Below are 20,641 nucleotides of genomic sequence, written 5' to 3' on the forward strand. Positions count from 1 at the left end.
GCAAAATGAGGACGTGCCTGCTTTCAGTGTCACTCTGTGACAGTCACAATTGCAAAGGAAATCGTAGTTCCAGCGACTTCCTAGTTGATTTTGTCCTGAACTGAAATGAGGAGTTGAATCATCAGGCTTTTCACAAAACAAGAAGGTCAAACTAATCTTGGCTTGGAAGTGTTGAAACGTGTTCTCCTGACACTTCTTTGATTGAAACAGAATGTTTTGACCTGCTGCTGCTTAAACACTGTGTTTTAGTTTGACCTGAATCTACACGTTTTATTTGGGGTGAGTATTATAATTTCATCTTCCTGTGGTCTTTGTGCACTTCATCAGAGTTGGACTGTGGGCTTTGCTTGCCTGGATTTCCCCACAGGTTGGGTTTCACAGTCAGATTGTCCCTCCTGTGGAATTGCACCTCACAAAAATGCTGCTTGGGTGACGGGACCCAACGAGATTGTTCAGCACAGCAGAGAGAGGAAGAGACCCCCGAGGCCCCTCCAGTACCACAGACGTGACTGAAAACCAAGGAGTTCACTTCAGTTTGGCCTTGGAACAACACAGCAGAATTTCAGTTGTCATCAGAAAGATGGAATAAAAGCTCCAGCAAAACTTTTGCTGCGAGGGAAAATTTCCCAATGAAAAATCCCTGACAGAAAATTTAGAATCTGCTCTAGTGCTTGTCCTGTTACTGCATCAGCATGTTTTGAGGATTTTTTTAGTATGAAGGTGTGTTTTGTGCATACACAGTTTAAAAGAGTTGTAAGCAATATTTTAGGTCAGGTTTCTCATGCAAAATGAGTTCACCAGCATCAGTGGGAGATGTTTGTTCACTCATTAGGGGAAAATATTGGATTAGTGTTCCTTTTCATAATTCATGCACATGGTGTTCTTTTTGTAACTTGAGAAATTTCTGATGTGTTTTTATTTTGAGAGGAGGGGACTTTCAGTATGCTTCAGATGTCTTGTTTAGTGTTGTAAAGCTCAGAGGAAGTTCAATATACCTTACTTTGCTTCATACAGCTTGTTCACATCCAATAAAAGCAGTGCCATGTCCAGATAGGAATAATAACACACAATGACCTCTCCACAGAGTGGAGTGACAAGCCAGCTGGCAGTTGAATTGATTTGACTGGCTGGATTTTGGTCCTGGGCTGTATAAAATCAGTAGACACATAACACTGGCTTCAGAAACCTCTGAATTCCTGAAGTTCATGTAGTCCTACAAGTGGGATGTGACTCACCAGGCACATCTGAAGCAAATCTTCAATTAAAGTTCTTCGTATTGCTATGCAATCCAATAAGATACATTTCTAAAAGACCTTTACTGGGTTTAGTCTGTCAAGGCTAGTTTTATTTACTTACTTACCATGATCACTGTAGTGGAAAATCTAACCCCTGTTTATTTTTTCCTCAGAAAATAGCCTTCATGGTAGCATTAGGACTGGTTACAACAGAACATTTGGAAGGTAAGATGGCATGTCTTGTCTTACAGTTCCTTTCTGGAGTGAAATCTTTTCTCTTGGCTGCCCTGAATCTCACAGGATGGCTGAGGTTGGAAGGGAACACTGTAGTCCAACCCCCCTGCTCAAGCATCATCTTCTCTCTCCCATTTGAGATGGACTTTCAGGTTTTGAGTAAGTCTTGTCATCCTGAGAGTCCCACAGAGTAATGTGTAAAACACTGGTGAAAATCCAGCACTGGTTTCATAAGGATTTAAGCAAATTAGAAAACTTCCTCTCACAAAGAATTCATTCCCTCCCATTTAGCCAAAAACTTATGAAACTTCCAGTCTGATCCCGTGTTTGTGTGAGAGCTGCTCACCCAACTTCCCAGTTCTGAACACGAGTTCAAACAAATCCTGCACAGAAACTAAATGCAGCATCACAGAGCTTTCAGTTTACTTCTCCAGCCTCCCAAAAATACCTTGCAAGGGTTTGCAGATTTGCAGCTTTCTTTGCCTCAGCCTTTGTCAATCTGAAATCATGGATGAGAGGGGAAAGAATCACGGATAAGAGGGGAAAAATCATGGATGAGAGGGGGAAAAAAGAGTTGGTTCAGCAAAGTTGCCAGTGGTGTGAGATGAATCAATGGTTTCTTGGCAGAATGGATTATTTCTTATAGAGAGAGACGATGGCAACTATTTTTAAGGAAAAGTATAAGGAGAGAAAGGTGGTGTCTGTGTCAGCTGACAGCGATTCTTGGTCACAAAACATGTTAATGATAATTGATATTTACCTCCCATCCCATGGAGCACAGTCAGCAAAATGCTTAGGAAGTTCCAGTGTACTCAATCTAAGTCTTATGGGCTTTGCTTTAGGCACCTGCTTAGGGACCTTGCTGACACCTCCCATTTTACACCTTGATTTCTTTGCACTAAGATTCCCTGTTCCTTGGTTTTAAGCCAGGCTGTGAATTAAGGAAAAAATAGCACCTGAATTGTAAGGTCTCCTAATATATACAGCGGGCTTTCTGTGGGTCTTGTTGCCATTTTTCAATGTCTTTCCTCTTTAAATCTGCGTTTGAGAGAATCGTTTAATGTCCCAGCGACTGAGAATTTGAAAGCAGTTTAAAGAAACTTTAAGCCATCGGCATTTTTAATCCCTTAATGGTAATGGATTGAAATGGAAATCAAAAAGCTGCAGCAATTTTGGGAGAAGATTTATAATCCAAAAAGTGCAAATGACGACTGGTTCTTGTTTCCTTTGTCTAAGGAAAATAGGACAACATTTGAAATTATGCTGAAGTGCAAATTATGCTTACAACGGAGAGGACTTCATTTTGAATAATTCTTTACCCTTTGATTTTATTGGAACTAATAAATTGTTTGCGTGAATTTAATGCTTATTTTCAAAATGCCAAGTGCTGCTCTGCTCTGTTTGCTCAACACTAAGTGTGGACATGCACATTTTGAACCAAACTGCTGCAACGCTGATCCCGCGGAATCGATTCCTGCAGACAAATTCACTTTTTATATTCCTACTAGCATTAAATAAATGGCTCCAACAAAGAGCTATTTGCTATGGAAAGGGTATTTCTTCATGAGAATTGGTGATTATGACTGTCAGAGATGGCCTTATAGCTTTCACATGCTAAAGGTTATTATTTTAGTGCTATGTCATGTTTACGGTTATCAGCCGTTGCTATTTATCAGGAAGAAGAGGTCATTACACAGTTCAGCTTATTTTAATGCTCCTAATGCATTTCTCAATTTCACATTTTTGGAATTAAACTCTATCAAGATTGGGTCATTAAAAGCTTATTCACTCAGTATCATTAACTCACAGTGCTACTGCTTTTCTTCCTCTTATTCATTAATGTCGTGGAGAAGGGCTTGTGTATGGATTTCTCCGTCTGCCTAACAGCCAGAGGAGCATTCCCTGACTGGAGAAAGAGCTCTGTTCTGCAGAGCCTGAGTGTGAGGCATCTTTTGAGGCCTTTCCCAGTAAATGAACACAGCAGCTTCCACTGACTGACTGTAAGGGGCAGCTTTCCCTGAAGATAAATTGCCATCACAGGCCTCATGGAATGACCATGCAGAGTGTTTATTGATGAAGACAGCAGCCCATTGAAGTTTGGCCTCTAACATAAAGCTCTCTGCAAATTTATTCATCTTTGTCAAATGTATTACAGTTTAATATTTTTTTCCGCTCGGGTTCTGTTTTTTAAATTAATAAACTAAAGAATGAGGTATCTGAATTCTGTGATGCAGTGTAGGGTTGTAATATACTGAATCTCTTTCTCTAGGCTATTAGAACACCTTTTAGCATTACCATTGTGCTAAAAAGAAAAAGGTGGAAAGCAAAACTTTAAAAGAAGGCACCTTTAGTTCAGGTTGTTCTAAAAATGCACGTCTTGATTTACCATAGCAAAATAAAAAACCTGAAATATTTCCATCTAGGTTACTGAAATGTTTATGATTTAATTAGATAAAACAAATTTAATTCAACTTTCTTGCATCCTATTTGGAAGGCACACAACAGTTTTTAGCAGAAGTGGCAAGTAACAAAAGATACCACACTGCTGTATGCTTTTGTTCTGTCTAGGTGTGCTTGTTGACAGACCCACTCTTAGATGTATGTAAATACATGGATATTTTTGTTTAGTTTCCATAAATAAAGTGCTGGCACCGTGCTCTCCCTTCCTGATGGCTGCACAGGGTGATACACCTCGAGCTGTTTCAGTTCATTCCTCTCTCTCTTTCTCTCTCTTCCCATCTATTCCCACTGCTGTTCCTATCCCCCAACCAGCTTTTCTCTCTGTGCCTTGGCAGTGCCTCTCCCAAAGCTGCATTCCAGGTCTCTGCCATGTGTGTGATTCCACCAGGTGTTTCTGTTGCCTTGGTGAGAGCAGGTACCAAAGAGCAGGTACCCAAGTCTTTGACTTGGGGTTGAGAAGGGCAGAGATCTACAGCCCCCCCCAAGTCCTTCTTGGGGGGCTCTTGGCCCAGCTGTGTGCACAGAGAGCTGGCTCCAATTCTTTGTTTCTTTTTCTGGGCCGGTGAAAAGTCACAATGCTGTATCCCTGTGACCACTTCTGGAAGACAAAGCCTGGGCTGCCCCATCTCCAGGTGTTTCCCTGCACCACCACAGGGGTGCTGAGGTGCTGCAAGCCCTGGGTTCCCTCAGTGGGTACCTGGGGCTGCTGAGCTGCAGGAACCGCAGCTCCAGCTCACGCTGCTGAGACCAAAGAGCCAGCAGAGGGCCGTTCCCTCTGCTTTTTCCAGCACCAAGGCACGTGGTTCCTCTGCTGTGACCTCTCTGTTACCTTTGGGCCTCGAGAGCATCTCCCTTACAAGAACGCTGACATCAAGAGCAACCATCTCTCTTCTGGTGGCTCTGACGGGCTGCTGGATGTGTGTCTGACACCCACCCTGCTGCCACTGAGGCCTGATTCCCTTCAGAGGCTGTCAGAGAGTCTGGAAGCTTCAGGATGGAGATTTCAGCATAGAGAGATGAGCATTTCATAGGAAAGACTTTTGCAGCGGGACAGAACTGTTACCCAGACGAGGTCCTCACACACAGTGACCAAGTGTCCAAGACGTGAGTGACAGCACTGACACCCTTCACTGTAGCAATGCTGAAAGTGGTACATGGGAATGATCAGCATTTGGAAAGGGTGCTTGGAAACCAGACCTGGGTGTTGGGAATCCAATTCCCATGGATCATAACCACCCTGAAAGCTGGACTGTGCCTTGCTGTTGGATTACAGATCGTGCTCCGTATCCCGAAGACCATTATCTGGTGCTGAGGATGTTCTGAGATGGACCCATTTAGCTCAGACACTGAGGAAAGATGCCAGACCTTCTGCATAACCACATGGTGTCCTAAGTTCCTGTTGGGTGTGTTCCTCTGGGCTGAAGGACTGGCTGCTGCCAGTTCCTCTCCTTCTGAGATTTGCTTAGGGCAAGACAGAACAGAGGTATCACCACTGCGGGGGCGTTTAGACCAACAGGATCCCTCTGGCACCTCAACACGGAGTCTAAACATATAATATTCACACAGGAAACATTTTGGAATAGAGCACACACTTCAAGTCTTGGGATGGATGCTGGGGAGCTCTCCTTGCTAAAGTATGTCTGCTCTTCATTGTCAAAATAAGGGGCTATAAAAGACGTGCCTGTAATAAATCTCACCAGTCTGAACTGATGTCAAGAGCTGGAGAAAGAAATTCCACGTGATGTAAATGGAATCCCAGCTCAGATAAAAATAGCACTAAACCTGCAGGTTTCTGTGGTTGAGTAATCTGCTCCCTCTTTCTGTGTGTGTTTACAGAGGGATGCACGTGGCTGGTGGCTGCTAAACGCTGTCCTCAGCACGTGCTGCCCTGGAGAGGTGTTACCATTTTCTAGAAGGGAGTTCTCCTGTGTCTCACCCTCCTCTGACCAGGGCTGCAACCCAAAGAGCCCATCGTTGTGCTGCTGTTTGCAGTGGCACAGATACATGCACAGCCCATAACAATTTACATGCTCAGGGTTATAAATTTGTATGTTTTTGGGTGGACAAATCGTCACGCTCTAGTTAGAACTGAATCTAGCCATGCCATTCCAGCCATGCTTCCTCCAACCTCCACAGAGGAAAAGCGATGTAAATTGAATTAAAAAAGGATCTCTCTGCTTTCATATGATGGGAATTACAAGGCTTAATTGCTTTAAATGCTTCCTTTTTGTTAGTAGCAGACATCTGGAGTACTTTGACAGCTCTCTGATGATGCTTGCTGAATACGTGTGTGAAGGGATCATAATAAAAATCTTGTAGGGCAGCAGAAGTCCACCTCGAAGGAAGGAAAAAATAAAAAATGCCTGTGTTCTGAATCTCACAAGGAAAACCTTATTAATGTCAAACCTTGAACTGCAGCAAATATCAGTGCTGATGCAACCCAATTATGCTTTAGAAACCGAAACTGAACACAAAGCCCAGGGGGTTGAGGGTAAGAGCATCTCGCTTAACAAGTTAGATCTGCATTTTCCCCTGATGAATGAGAAATCCACAATTCCTGTTTCTTTCCATGGTTACAGAAATCCAGAGCAAGCGTCAGGAAAGAAAGAGAAGAAGCACAGCCAATCCAGCCTACAGTGGACTCTTGGAAACAGAGGTACTTTATCATTCACTTTTTTTGCCACAGTTCTGTTTCATGTCAGTAAAAGGTCTAAGTGCTTCTTATTGCAAAAATATATATGAATGCAGAACCACACAGTTACTTGTAAAGACTTATTGATGTGGAAAAGAAAGAAAAGATCTCATCTCAGTAGCTAAGCAACAGGTTTTCACCCCAACAACATCACTTGCTTCAAACTAGAATTCATCTTAGTTTTAATAAAGGCCAAAAGGACTAAATTAATGTGGGACCTGATTACTCTTTCACCCACGCAGGCAGTCCCTTTAGGTCAGAACTGAAGAACAGAAGCGCTGCATTATGTTCAAACTTGCATTGCTATTTCTCTTTTCCTATGTGCCAAATAATAAATGGAGAACTTCACTTTTTTTATTAGTGGCATTCATAAAAGGGATGTGTTGGTTTAAGAATCAGTGTGCTCTGCAGGGGGTTTAGAAGCCTGCATAATAAATATAATAATGCATAATTAAAAATAAAAATGCTCTGGATAATATCTGTTGTCTGTTACACTTATAGTAACATCAGAATTTGGTCCTGCATAATATTGGATTGCAAACCTGGTGTAAAAGCAGCATATAAATAGGCTTAACTTTTTCTGAAAATTTTCTTTGTTTCTGAACTGACTTATATAAATTTATTCAGCTAATTAAAATTTCACTCTTAAAATTTCAGCACAGTTTGGGGTTGCTGTTTGAACTTCCTACTGAAATGAAATTCAGTTGCAGCCATTTAAGCAGAATTTCTCTGTGTTCTGAGTTCTTAAAGCCTAAAGAAAGTGATTTTTCTTTGTTTAGGTACAAGCCATGCAGTGTTTTTGGTTTGCCAACAATTCAGATTTCTGCCTTTGTTGGCAGACAGCAGACAGATGAGGCCAAGAAGAAACCCACCTCTGTAGTCAAGCTGCTTAGTCACCTTTTTTTGAAAGTATTGGAGATTTTTATACTCCAGAGCAGCAGTTGAATTCTTCAGAACTCAACTCTTCTCTTCAGTGCCAATACTGATGTCCACACACCCAGTATTTAACACAGGAGGAACTCAGCCTTGCTAGCATTAAATTTGAAGTGCCTTAGACCTTTTTGTCCTGATAAAATTTTCAAAACACTTGCAGCAGAGTTTTGTGGCTGCAAATGGGTGTTTGTGGGAAACTCAGTTATCTTGGGGCAGAGGTGGAAGAGAAGATGGAGCAGGTCTGCTGCACCTCTGGTTCATCCTTCTCATGGTATCTGCTCTCAAAAGCCTGTCCTGAAGTGAAGGATGGAGTGGAGGAAGGAATGTCTGTGGAGGAGTCCTGTGGCTGATCAGCTGTGTCCTCATTAGGAGCTGTCATTAAGGGCTGACCATGGGGAATGCCATCCCAGTACAATGGAGGCAGATGGTTTTTCTCTGATCAATTAGCTGCTCAGATTGATTTGCTAATCAGTGAGTTGAGGTATTTGTGGCATTCCAGGCATTTTGGCGCAGTTTAATTTAGTCTTCTGAATGATCTTTAATTCATGATTGTTTAAATTGGAATTGCATATAAATTAGATTTTTTATTTGCCAACGCCCCTCAGAACGGCAGGAGCTCAGCATCTGCAGTGGTGCTGACTTCCTTGCTTGCAAAAATGGGATCATGCTCTTATGTCTTCACTTGAACGTTGTGTTTCTTCTTTTCAAAGCTTTGTTCCTAAAAAAAAAATGAGATACCATTCTATTTCCCTACCCTCAGCAGCCTTTTTTTATTTTTCCATAGGAAAGGGTAAAGTTTCAGGCTTGTTAATTTTTTTTGAGAAAGAAACATGTATTCAAAATTCATTTAACAGACTGGCAGGCACTCATTTAGAAGAGAACCGTTTACTCACTTCAAAATAAATCATTTGTTAGCAAAACCCCTCTAATTTTCCTCCAAGCAGAATCTAACAACATCTAATGGAGGGCAGTGGTGCTGTTCCCAGTCGTGCTGTACAAGTATTGAATGGCTCAGAGAGACAATCAGGGCTTGTACAGACTGTTGGTGAAGGCTGGTTTGCTCTAGAGCAGCAGCTCGTGCCATCTGATGGGTTAAACACCTCAGCCAGGTTTGCAGTGGCCTGTGTTTGTAACTTTGGTGACCTCAGCAGGTTGAAATCACTGTCAGCTCCTCCAGGTCGTGCATGTTCACTCCTGAAAGGGAGATGTTTTGCTTACAAGCATTGCTTGCAAACTCAGCGTGTTCCTCTGAGCTGCAGGCAGGCGTCACAAAGGTGAAGGCGGTTTTCCTGCAGGTGGGAAGTCCATCACCATTTCTATGCATTCAAATAAAGATGTCATGTCACAACAACAGTTTATTACGCCGTTTCCCCCCTTATGGATCTCCTGAAACCCCATCAATAACATTTGCAATTCGTATTTCTCATTTAATGCACATCCAACTGCTCCGTGAAGAACTCGCTGGGAAGGTGAATCGTGCAGCTGTTTGTTTGACTGCCCCCTTGGCCAATCCAAGTGGCTTTTGGAGAGCTGGTTGGGTGTGAGGGAAGCCCGTGGAGATGGTTAATGTGAAATGTGAGGGGCAAGGAGAGCCCTTTGCAGTGACACTGTGGTTGGTTTCTCTCCCCCTGCAGCGGAAACGCCTCGCGTCGAATTATTTGAATAACCCCTTGTTCCTCTCGACAAGAGGTAAGCACATTTTAAATGGATATACTGCTATTCTGATGACATGTTAAATATTTATTAGTAGGGTTTCATCTGACTTACTGCCAGGATACCAGAGGGCATTACTTTGTGTAAGGTCCCTGCACTTTTTAGTGAGGACGGAAAATAGATGGTTTTCCTGCAGAAACAATTGAAGGATAAGGCTGAAGGTCACAGCCGTGTAGAAATGGATCCAAAGTCTCTGCAGTCAGAGGAAAATCTGATCTCTGGTGGTGTAAGCACCACGTAGGGAGAGAACTGATTGAAGAAGGCAGTGTTGCCAACGCCAAGTCCTTAAAAATATATCTTGAAAAATTGGGGTGTAAAAAATAATTACTATTTTTGGCTTTTCATTTGCCTCTTTTCACCAGCTTTAAGGAACTGCTGTCCACCCTCAAGGGCTAGAAACTTCCCATATCTTTTGCTTTAAAAACAGTGACAGAAACCCCCATGGTTTTTCTGATTCTAAGAGCTGGAGCTGGTAAATCCAGATTTGATGACCTTGAAGATTCCTTCCAATCTTGCATTTATAAGAACTTCAGATCCTGAAAATGTCACTGTAGAAGCCTCGAGAATTAACAGCTCAGGGGAGCCATTTGGGGATGCTGCTGATGAGCTGGTGGGAAGAAGCCCATCCCAGGAAAAACATGCAGCACAGAGGAGGCAAAGAGTTGGGAGATGAAATACAGAGAACATTGGGCACAGTTTAACTCTTCAGGCAAGGCCATGCAGTATTTTAAGGAAACAAAAAGAAGCCTGAGTTGCATTTCAGCAGAGGAGAGGAAGCCAGTAAAGAAATGTGATTCTGCCCTTGCCCTTGTTTTGCCTTTATAACTCACTCTACCGTGGTGCATTGGAGGGAAGGGAAGGCAGATGTTTTTCTAAGTGAAATATTATTTCAGTATTAGGAGCATTTACAGGGGTAATTACAATTAAGACGTGAAGTTTTGGCAGTTTTTCAGTGTTTTGCTTGACATCCCTCTCAGGTGTCACGTTCAGTGCTTGAGGTTCACCTCTGTGGCCCTGCCTTGAATTCCTGCACCCCAGGAGCCCTGGCTGAAATGCAGCAGTGCTTCTCCCTCCCTTCAGAACTTCCCCTGCCAGATGCAGGCACTTGCCCTACTTACCATGTGCCTCTAATGTGTGGGGTCTCAGAGGACAGGAGAGGTTATTGCACAGTAAACAGCTCTGATGCCATCCCTCTTAGCAGGAGCCCCATCAGAAAGAACATTATTCCTGGCTTAGTTTTATCTTCAAAATTAAAATTGTAATTTATTATTTGTCTTATCACAGCACTTGTTTTAGCCATGTAAACACATGTGAAAAGCCAGGAGAGGATGGTAATGTTGGCAAGCCGTGCTGGAGCCCCTGGGTGGGTTTTATTTAGGTTGGGGTTTGAAATCTCTGACCTTCTTTCCACCATATGATTCCCATTTTATTTGCAAGGAAGTAGACAAGTGTCAGAGCTCCAGTGATGCAGCTGTCTCAGAGCTGCCTGGAAATCAGCACTCTCTCTCCTTAATTGTTAATTCCTCTTTGTAGTCCCGTATCTTTGGTTTATTCCAGGATGCAGAATCTCTGCTGGGATTCTGCATATTCTGAGAGTTTTAAGCTGCACTTCTTTATAGCAGAATTCCCCACGTCTGCAGGGTGTTTTTAGCCATATGCACCACGCTGGATGCTGTGCAGGCTCTGAACTGCAGGCAGATGCTGTCCCAGACAGTTCTCCACCTTCAGTGCAGAGATGGTTGCCCCTTCTCTTATAAACTGCTTCTTCTTTAAAAATATTGCCTTCTGTTTAATTTTTCATCAACTCGAAGGCAGAAGTGGCTGTATTTTAAAAAGTTTAAAACTTTGTAGCAAAAGTGAGCTGGAAAGACAGATAAACAAACTAGGAAAAAATCCCCATGACGTCCAGGAAACAACTGTCATTTCTGGAAATGCAGAAGGAGGAACAATTCTTGTAAATTTTGATCAAAACGTCAATTAATCAGGATTCATTTGTCTGAAAACGTCTTACCTGAAATGAGGTCGTGTCCCCTGACATGTATCATTTGTAGAAAAGACTCTTCAATTATCAAGCCTCTGTTTATCTGAATAACATTTCTATCCCCCGAGTAATCGTGGTGTCATATCGTGGTGGCCCTCTGTGTGTGTATTTGGGGATAGGAAGTGACATCTACAGATTTTATTGGGCTCTGATTGTTTATGGAACTCTTTGCCAAAGTATACTACAATTCTTGGGGAAAGCAGAGAAACTTATGGAAGAAAAAAAAAAGTCTATCAAAGACTGTTAAAGATAAACATGAAGATGACTCCCAGGTATGAGGGATCACACTGGGGCAGCTGTATTCCCATTGGGATCAGAGAGGGAGCTGAAGAAGGACAGAAGGAGGGAAATATCAGTTTGGTTTCTTCTCTTTAGTCCAAAGAAAGGCCTCTCCATCAGGTGTTTGTCACTGGGACAGTGTGCAGTGTGCACCAGCCTCGTGCAAGGACCCAGGGAATGGCTGGAGCTGTGCCAGGGCAGGCTCAGGTTGGATCTCAGGGAAAGGTTCTTCCCCCAGAGGGTGGTTGGCACTGCCCAGGCTCCCCAGGGCAGTGGGCACAGCACCAAGGCTGCCAGAGCTCCAGGAGGTTTGGACAAGGCTCTCAGGGACAGGGTGGGATTGTTGGGGTGTCTGTGCAGGGGTTGGAGTTGGACTGGATGATCCTTCCAGCTCAGGATATTCTATGAATCCATGATTCTGGGAAATTAGCGGCAAAAATCGCAACCTGCTGTGTGGTTCCCACAAAGCTGTTCACGCCTTCCAGCTTCTTTTATTTTTGGACTGAAGTGTGATGAATTCCACCAATATTTTTTCTATGAAAGGCTTGGCCTGGTTTTAGTAGGCTCTGATGGTTGGTGCTCTTCTCAGGCTGTGAGTGCAACCACTACAGACTCGGTTCATCACAAGGTCACTGGCCTTTTGGGGGGGAGTATTTTGATGAGGAAGAGCTGATGATCCCATCAGGCTCACCCCCCAGTCTTGGACCATTTTGGCCATGAATCAGCTGAGCATTTAAACATGTGTTTAATGGTGAGAGGCACCCATTTCATACTCATGTTAAGTGCCTTGCTGGTTCAGGGCCCCACTGCTCATCCCCCAGCAGGCTCAGGTCCCTAAGGAACACTTTTTGGCTGCTGTGGAGAAGAGCTCTGGGTGAAAAGGTCTGAAAATTTGAAATAGAATTATGTGCTCATCAGACTGTGACCCTTTAGCACCAGAACCTCTGGACGTGGGATTCCTGCAGTGCACAGTTTTAAATCTCAGATGCTAATTCCACTGCTTGCTGTTGCATTCTTTCCTGCCCATGTGAGTTTTGGCAATGTCCTGGTTTCCTGTGTCACAGCCCCACTAAAATTGCTCCCCTAGCTGAGAACCAGCAGTCACTCCAGCAATGTATTTGTAATGTAATCTGTTCTCTGCCCTTCTTTTGTATGCTAGCAAATGAGGATCCATTCTGGAAGGTATGTGCAGTCAAGTTTGTGTGTTAGCAGTGTCTTCCTCACCCCTGTGTAATTCAGTGCTTGCTTCTGATTATTGTAGGTGCTACCAAGGTACCAAATTTCGGTATCCTCGTGTCCCACTTAACTAAGTCTTTGATCCCCTAAGCTAGAATTTCAGAGGTGAACTCTTTCATATGCAAGGCTTGAGTTTAATCCTTTTGTAGAAGCCACTGATTGAGAAATTGCTAGCCCAGATTTGTGGGTTTAATGAAAATTTTAAGAAAAATGAGTAACCGTTCTAGTTTCTAGAGATTAAATCTCTTTACCTGGAGGTTAAAATTAAGATTTTCGGAGTTTTTAAAGAGTAGTATTTTGGAGAGTGATTTTTTTTTTTTACAGGACTGAGTTAGAATTTAAGATGTAAGCCTGACTAAAACCATCATGAAACATAATTAATATTCCTCAAAATTAAAATATGCTTTTGGAATTAACAAACATATAAAATTATTATTCTCCTTCCTGGCAAACCAGTAGGAAATTTAGGGTTTGTTACAATGCCTGAAAAGACATGAGAGTTTCAAAATCAGTATCTCCTTTATTAAAATGCACTTAATTATACAAAGAGTAATTAACGTTGCCACCAGATTAGCATAGCAATTTACTACATGACACCGTAACTTTGTTGATGAGTCTTAGTTCATTTTACGTATTGCTTCAGACAAAGCACTAATCAGTCTTGTTGGAGAAAGGTTGTCAGAGCAAGTCTGAGCAGAGAACAATTAGTGCCAGGGAGAAGAGAGGAGGCTCCGGAGGAGTTCACGAGGAGGGTACCGAGCCCAAGGCTGTGCTCTCCTTGAGGCAGTGGGCATGACACATGGAACTGGGACTTTTCCCCAAGAAAAGAACCCTTTTCTTGCTTGTTCCCTTCCACAAGTGATCCCCAGGTTAACTTTGTCCTGTGCTTCAGAAGATACACCTGTCGGAGTGACACACTGGCAAAAAAGAAGTGCAATAACTCCCGTGTCACGAGCTGGCTACATTAGTCAGCTCCCCTCCTGTGTTTGATTAGTTGGGTTTTATGTTTCTCTTTCAATTTATGGAACTTGTTTCTGGCTCTTTGGCTTGTTTGTTTGTGTTTGTTGTTATTATACATTATTTCTCTCTCCTGCAGAGGTCAGGGTCCCTTTGACGATTAGATTCTGGGTTTGAAGGGGCCTGTCTGCTGCAGTAGAGGCTTGGGGTGCTGTACAGAGAGAAATTCTCAAGGGCTGAGCTTACCCAAGCCACCCTTCTTCTCTTGCAGAGTGAGATCCACCACGATGAGCACTGCACTGCTTGCAAGCGTGGAGTCAACTTGCAGCCCTGTGGCACATGTCCCAGAGCATATCACCTCAACTGCTTGGACCCACCCCTCAAAACTGCCCCCAAGGGGGTCTGGGTCTGCCCAAAGTGCCAACAGAAGGTGAGATACATGGAGCGTGGCGTGCCAAGGAGGGAAAATGGGACAAACCTCCAATTTGTGAACCACTAAACTGATCTAACCCATGGTCCCAGCTTAGGGGACTGCATTAGCTGCAGAAGTACTGAGAGGTTTTTAGTACAGCTTGAAGTATTTATTTCTGGTATTTTCATCGTCCTAGACTTAGTTTGCCTGTAATCACATCTGCTAAGAATTGTCCTTTTAAAATGTCCCTTCGATTCCTTTGGCTTTACAATTTTTTGTTTACAATAACACCACCAGCATTGCCTGACAAGGACTGTAAACCTTGGAGAGGAGGGAGGCATTGTCAGGAGTTCACCAGTGGGTCTGAAGGCTGTGAGGAGAACACTTCCTTTCCTTTAAATCATGTTGCTTACACACAGCTGTCGACCACAGTCATGGCAGAAGTGCTGGTCTGTCTAGTTGCTGTGAATAATGCTGATTGCACGAGCAAGAAAACAATTACTAAAACACCCAAGTGTCACTAAAGTGTAGATTCTGTGCCTCAGAGTTCTTTATGTTCAGCTTTGAGATCACTGTCATGTTCTGAGACAAGGACCCAAGATCTGGTCCTGCAGAGCTGCAAGGCTGGAGGAAGAGAAATGTTAACCTGTGTCTTTGTGGAATCCTAAATTTTTACTGTTTCCTGGGCTTATAGGTGTTAAAGAAAGATGACAACGTGCCATGGACTGGAACTCTGGCTATTGTTCACTCCTATGTTACTCATAAAACAGGTAGGGATTAATGCAGATGCTGACAAGGGATTCCCTGCCATTTGAGTCCCTCTCAGCAGTAGTGTTAAAGTAGTGCTGCAACGCTGCCAGGTCTGATGGTGGCAGTGAACAAAGGGCCATGAGGGGCTGGGAACAGAAAGCCACTTTCTCTCCCCTTCCCCTTGATCTGCTCCTTGCCATCTTTCCTCTGAAAGGAAGCTGAGATGGAACTGTCAGGACCTTCACTCTCTGGGGGAGACTGTCATCAAAGTGGTGCCTTCCTAAGAACGGGGCTGAAAATGGGATTTTGAGGCAGAATCATAGTGTGGGAGGCAAAGAGGCACAGTCAGGCTAAGCAGAGCCATGTAATTGGGTATGTAGCACAATGTCTCAGGCACTACAGCAACACCAGCTTCCAATTGTTTCAGTGCTGTTGGGTATGGCAGTCATTAGTCTCATATGCTGTGTGACACCTGTGCACTGATCATTACTCTTTCAGTTCCCTGTTGCACTCTTACAATGGGCTGTTTGGGGCATTAGATCATATCCTAAGGAGCTTTGTGGAGCTTTAGCACTGTTTCAGTTGTGCTTTTCAGCAGGGTCACAAAGCACTGCCATTACAGGTGGCTGACCTGTTCTTAAACACCATCCTCCTCTTTCTGGGAGACACGTGGTCTGAGGATGAATTTTCATTAATCTCAAAGATGGACTGGAGCTTTTGGGTTGTCCTGTGCACTAGCCATGGGCACAGCTGCACAGCCCTGCTGTCTGTCCTTTCCTTACCCTCTGCATCCTTAATCTCATTGTTCCACAGTCAAAGAAGAAGAGAAGAGAAAGTTATTAAAGAGAAGCAGTGAGCTGAAGAGTGAGCACAGGCAGTTAGAAGAAAAAGATCGACTTCTCAACAATGCAGTGAAGGTAGGACACCTGACTGGGGACACAGGGTCTCCTGCTGAGATGTTTATAAAGCATTTGTGCCTGAAAAACTGGTGGTTTGTGGCTAGAAAATGATTTTTGCTCCCAAGCTGCAGAGTTTCAAGTGTGAATGTGTCTCTCTCAGAGGAAATACATGTGGATTTCCTTTAGGCACAAAAACCAACTGCTCTGGCAGGCTGAGGAGGAGAAATCACTTGAGTTCCTGTGGCAAATACACACTCAAACCCCCCCCACATAGCAGGGGCTGCCTTCCTTGTAATGCCATAGATAGCTCTGTGACTTTTAGGCACTTCCATTCTCCAGGGGAAAAGTTTAGCCACAAGCATCTCCTCCAGGGGTAGCTGCTTGTCCATTAGCTCAAAACTCTTGAGGTGAAGTAGAAATAACCATCTTTATTTGTCTCAGGAGCTGAATGTTGTAACACCTCTCCATGACTGGAAATGGGTTCAATAATTTTCATCATTCAAACTAATTTCAAAGCTAAATGTTGGTTTGAGGTGTCTCTCACATATATTGTGCTATGAGGACCACTCTCTAGCTAAAAGAGCTGAATTCAAAGCCATAATTCCTATCCTTCATGGCTGAAGGAACTGATTTGGGGCTACCTGACTCTTAGTTTGCATGGCAGTCTCAATAAATATTTGACACTTCCTTACCCTGGAAAAATCAAAGTGGCAGCTGCAGGAGTAACAGGTCACTGCTTGTTTTACCAGTGCAGTTATCCAGAGGGGGCATGTTAAAATATTTATCACATTTAAAACAGAGTGGAAGGAAAAGCAATAACTTATTAAAAGACATCACAGTGGGGAATATTCCCTGTAAGTGTGTTCAGGCACCATGAGCACTAATGGAAACACATGTGTATGAAGTAGGTAGGAGAGGTCAGTGGGATGAGGAGTTTGGAAAAAGAAAAGCAGTCAGTTCTCAGGTGTGTGTCTAAATCAGTAAGATTTCTACCTAAGCAGAATGGGGTTCTTTCAGTGGGCAGCACTATTTTATTTAAATGGTAATATCAGCCAATGATTAAATTTACTGGAAAGGTATCCATTTGAAAGGGAAAAGCACTTAAAGGTGTTTCAGCACAGAGCAATTTCATTCTGACATTTTAACAGAGATTTACGTTAAAAAAGAACCCTCTCATGCACACCACAGGTGCAACGGTGTTATTTGGTAAAATCAGACCATGCTTTAGCCTTCACCTGAGATTTCATCTCTCTAAACCAACTGGGAGCAGCTCCACACAGCTGCTTTCCAAACAAGTTGACTCTCAAGTGAGCATTTCCCAGATCCCTGGGAGAATCCCTGCCCTGGGCAGTCTGGACCATGGCCAAACAGGAGCAGCCTGCAGACAAGTAACCAGTTTTGGCAGACCCCTGGGCCCACTGGGAGAGAGAAAACAGGAGGTTTCAGAGAGCAGAGGCCACTGGACCATTCCATGCAGCAGACAGGCTCAGGGTTTGGGTCTCTCACCTGGTCCCTCACAGAAGAATGGGAAGTTGGCTGCAGCAGTCTGTGGTTGGGGAGGGAAAGGGGAATTGCTGATTCTCTTTATCTCTTCTTGGAGAAGCAGGAGATTTGGGATGCCTTTGTTTGGCCCCTGCTCTCGTGCCCATTTGCACGGAGGTTTGTATGAAACGTTCCAGGTGGTCACAGGGTGCAGTTTGGCCACCCCACAGGACAAGGGCTTTCTGGTGACTGCACTGGTGTAACAGCTGTGTCTCACAGCAAAGTTTTCTGCCACAAAAATATCGACACATAGTGAGAAAAATATTAACATTTAGTGAGATCAGTGCATCCTCACAGTACTCAGTCCCTGAAGTGTGTGGCACGTACAAAACGCATCGTGGTGAGTTTGACCCCTCAGTGCCTTTTGGTGAGGTTGAGAGACCCCAGTGGTGCCTTTGGTGCTTTCCAGTAGCACAGCTATTGCACTCCCATGGCAGCCATCCCTGTGCAGTGAGTGCAGAAGGTGCTTGTGCCAGGCTGTCCATGGGATGAGCTTGGAAATGTCCTCTAAATGCATTTGGACCGGGAAGAACACTGTTCCCTCAGACAGCTGCTGCAGTGTGTGCAGCACTGGTGTTACTCCATTTGTTAAGCTGGGGGTTTGCTATCCCCAAAGGAGAATATACTTCATTTGAGCAGGACGTGCACTCAAGGCACAAAAGGATGTTTGGTGGAGATATCTGACACCAATTTGAATGTGCTCTCAGCCTTTCCTTCTCTTCGTTTGACAGAAATGCTTAGAGCTAAAAACCAGCCTGTTGGCCCAGCAGAAAGGGACTCAGTCATCGCTGGAACGTCTCAAAACCCTCATTAGACTGATACAAAGCGAGCAGATGATTCAGGTTACCATGACGACCACCACCACCTCCTCCCTGCTGTCGGTGCCCTGGATGAAGCCCTCCCCCGGCCCCGCTGCCGTGCACAAAGCCCTGCAGCCATCGCAGGGCAACAACTGACCGCGCCGGCCCGGGGCACCGGGGACTTTGTGCAGCGAGCGAGCGGAGCTCCCCCGGACCGCGGGAGGGGAGGACGAGCCTTGCACACCAGCCAGCCCCGTTTGCAGGGGGCTGTGGCAGCGGGTTCCCCACGGAGCGGGTCCTGCTGCGGGGTTTGCGTCTGCCAGGACCTTCCGTGCTTGCGAGATTTTGTTTTGTTCTGTTGGCCTTAAATTGTCTTTACGGCCGAGGATGCGCGGGAGGAGCGCGGCCGGCGGGGAGAGGGATGCGGGGGGCAGGCAGGCTGTCCGTCCTGCTTTCAGGGGGGAGTTGTCGATGCAGAGAGTTAGTGAGGTAGTGGGGAAGTAGTGGGGCTGAAAGCTGTGTGTGGGAGGGGAATCGGGATCCCCGAGGTAACCGGGAACCGAACTACTTAGGACTTGACACGGATTGTTTTCAGAGGAACAAAGTTGGCCCCGTGGGTTCGGGGCCGCCGTGGACACTCACAGAGCCTTCGAGACAAAAAGATCCTTTTTTTCAGTATTATTAGAGTTGAGAATTGCAGATATTTAAATAAAGAAACTGTATGAAGTTAGCGTTTCTAGTAAAATATTGAAGTATTTTCATGCTGATGCTTCTGTATATGCGTTCCGAAGTATTTAAAGAAGTATGACTGTAAAACTCCTTACTTTTTTGCAGGTCCTTTTTACTTATTTTGCTATCAGTGTATTTTTCTCATGGAGTTTTTGTGCAAGATTTAGCATAAACCATGATAGTGGATATCTTTGGCAGGTTGGGTTTCATTTTTTAAAGAGGTTATTTTGGGGTTTTCTTTTTTTTCTTTTTTTTTGGTTAATTTTGGATTTATTTTTTTTTAAAGGAAAAAAAAAAAAGCAAATAATTATTCTGGGTTTTGTTTCTTGACAGTACAGATAATATGCCAAAAAGATAATTTTACATTTTTGTACTGCATTTTTATTGTTAAAAATACGTAGCATGATTTTTTTAAATTTTTTTTTTTTTTTTTTGCTTGTAAAAATATCTGCTGAAATGGTACAGGAAAAGAAAAAAAAACTGCCTCAAGGGGTTGTTTCTGGAACTGGATAATATCAAGAGTTCTAGGGGAGGGACAGGGCATGGAAAATTGAAAGGGGTGGGTTGTTTTTTTTTTTGGAAAAACTTGATTCTTTTTTAATGTTTTGTTGGATTTTAGCATATTTGGGGAGCGTTTAGCGTTAGCCTGAGGAAACCCCAGTGCACCTGCTGGTTTCACTAGATAGTCTTCCTGATTCTGCAAGGGCCCTCCTGGCCCCCCCAGGCCACGGCCCCCCTCCCTGTGGCTGCCTGGGAAGGGAGTGATGGGCACCCCGGGTTTCCCAGAGCACCCCCGGGTGCCCCCGTCCCTGCTCTCTCCGAGGTCTCCCTCAATCAGCACAACAGGTACTTAAGGAAAGCCACCAGAGCACGACCCGAGGCTGGTCTCTCACATCAACATATCACACGGTGCCGAATACCTTCTTTTTTTTTTTTTTTTTTTTGTTTGTTGTCGCTGTTTTTAATTAAAAAAAAATAAAAAAAAACCACGCGAGGGACCGGCTTTTTCCGTCGCCCATCGCCAGGCAGCACGTGGTCCCTTCAACCATTTTCACAACTCCGGGAGAAACTGTGCAGTACTATACAAATCTATTTTAATACACAACACTCGGTTGAACAAGATTTTTATATTCTTTTATTGATGAACAAAGTGAACTAAGTAAAAAAAAAAAAACCACAATTGTTATACATTGGTTATTGTACGCCAATTATGCATTCTGACGTGGCTTGCAATGTAAATGTTTTCAGGTTTAATGAGTTTTCTTTTTCCTTCTCAGATGAATTTAAAAAAAAAAAAAAAAAGGAAAAGCGTGGAAGGTTGAATATGTGAAGAATTTCTGAAGAACTGTCTTGGACTGTTAAAAGTAGTTATTTTGAAAAGGGGACTGTCCAGTGGATAGTGTGCATAGGAAAAAAAAGTGTTTGTCTTAAATATGCCAATGTAGTTTTACTTCTTTATGATGCATTAAACTTGACTGACAATTTAATGGCAGTGTTGTCGTGGTGGTATTGGCTCTGAGGGGACACAGCATGTCCTTCCCTGGCCACACTCTGGCTGAGGGGGGGAAGAAATCTGTGTTGATTTCTCCACCACTCTCTTCAATTTTCATATTTAAACGATGCCAGAATAACTACAGTAATTTCTGCTTTCCTTCTTCTGGGAAAGTGACCTCTTCCTTGAGGCCATGGTGTCTCCCAGGCAGGGCACCCTGTCCAGTCCCCTGGAATA

General features: G+C 43.8%; 1 protein-coding gene across 2 annotated transcripts in view; it reads left to right on the top strand.

Annotated features, from left to right (window-relative positions):
- The window catches only part of PHF21B (PHD finger protein 21B), a 146,765-nt gene extending 126,366 nt beyond the window's left edge, over positions 1 to 20,399 (top strand). For both annotated transcript variants that reach the window (XM_064654064.1, XM_064654065.1), the window contains 8 exons: positions 1,409 to 1,460; positions 6,509 to 6,585; positions 9,189 to 9,243; positions 12,747 to 12,769; positions 14,052 to 14,210; positions 14,887 to 14,962; positions 15,756 to 15,859; positions 18,115 to 20,399. In XM_064654064.1, the coding sequence (XP_064510134.1) occupies positions 1,409 to 1,460; positions 6,509 to 6,585; positions 9,189 to 9,243; positions 12,747 to 12,769; positions 14,052 to 14,210; positions 14,887 to 14,962; positions 15,756 to 15,859; positions 18,115 to 18,339 (771 nt within the window). In that variant the 3' untranslated portion in view covers positions 18,340 to 20,399. The remainder of the gene's footprint in view (positions 1 to 1,408; positions 1,461 to 6,508; positions 6,586 to 9,188; positions 9,244 to 12,746; positions 12,770 to 14,051; positions 14,211 to 14,886; positions 14,963 to 15,755; positions 15,860 to 18,114) is intronic.
- The last annotated feature ends 242 nt before the right edge of the window (positions 20,400 to 20,641 follow it).

The sequence above is a fragment of the Pseudopipra pipra genome, chromosome 5 (assembly GCF_036250125.1).
Source record: "Pseudopipra pipra isolate bDixPip1 chromosome 5, bDixPip1.hap1, whole genome shotgun sequence".
In the NCBI taxonomy this organism is placed as follows: Eukaryota; Metazoa; Chordata; class Aves; order Passeriformes; family Pipridae; genus Pseudopipra; species Pseudopipra pipra.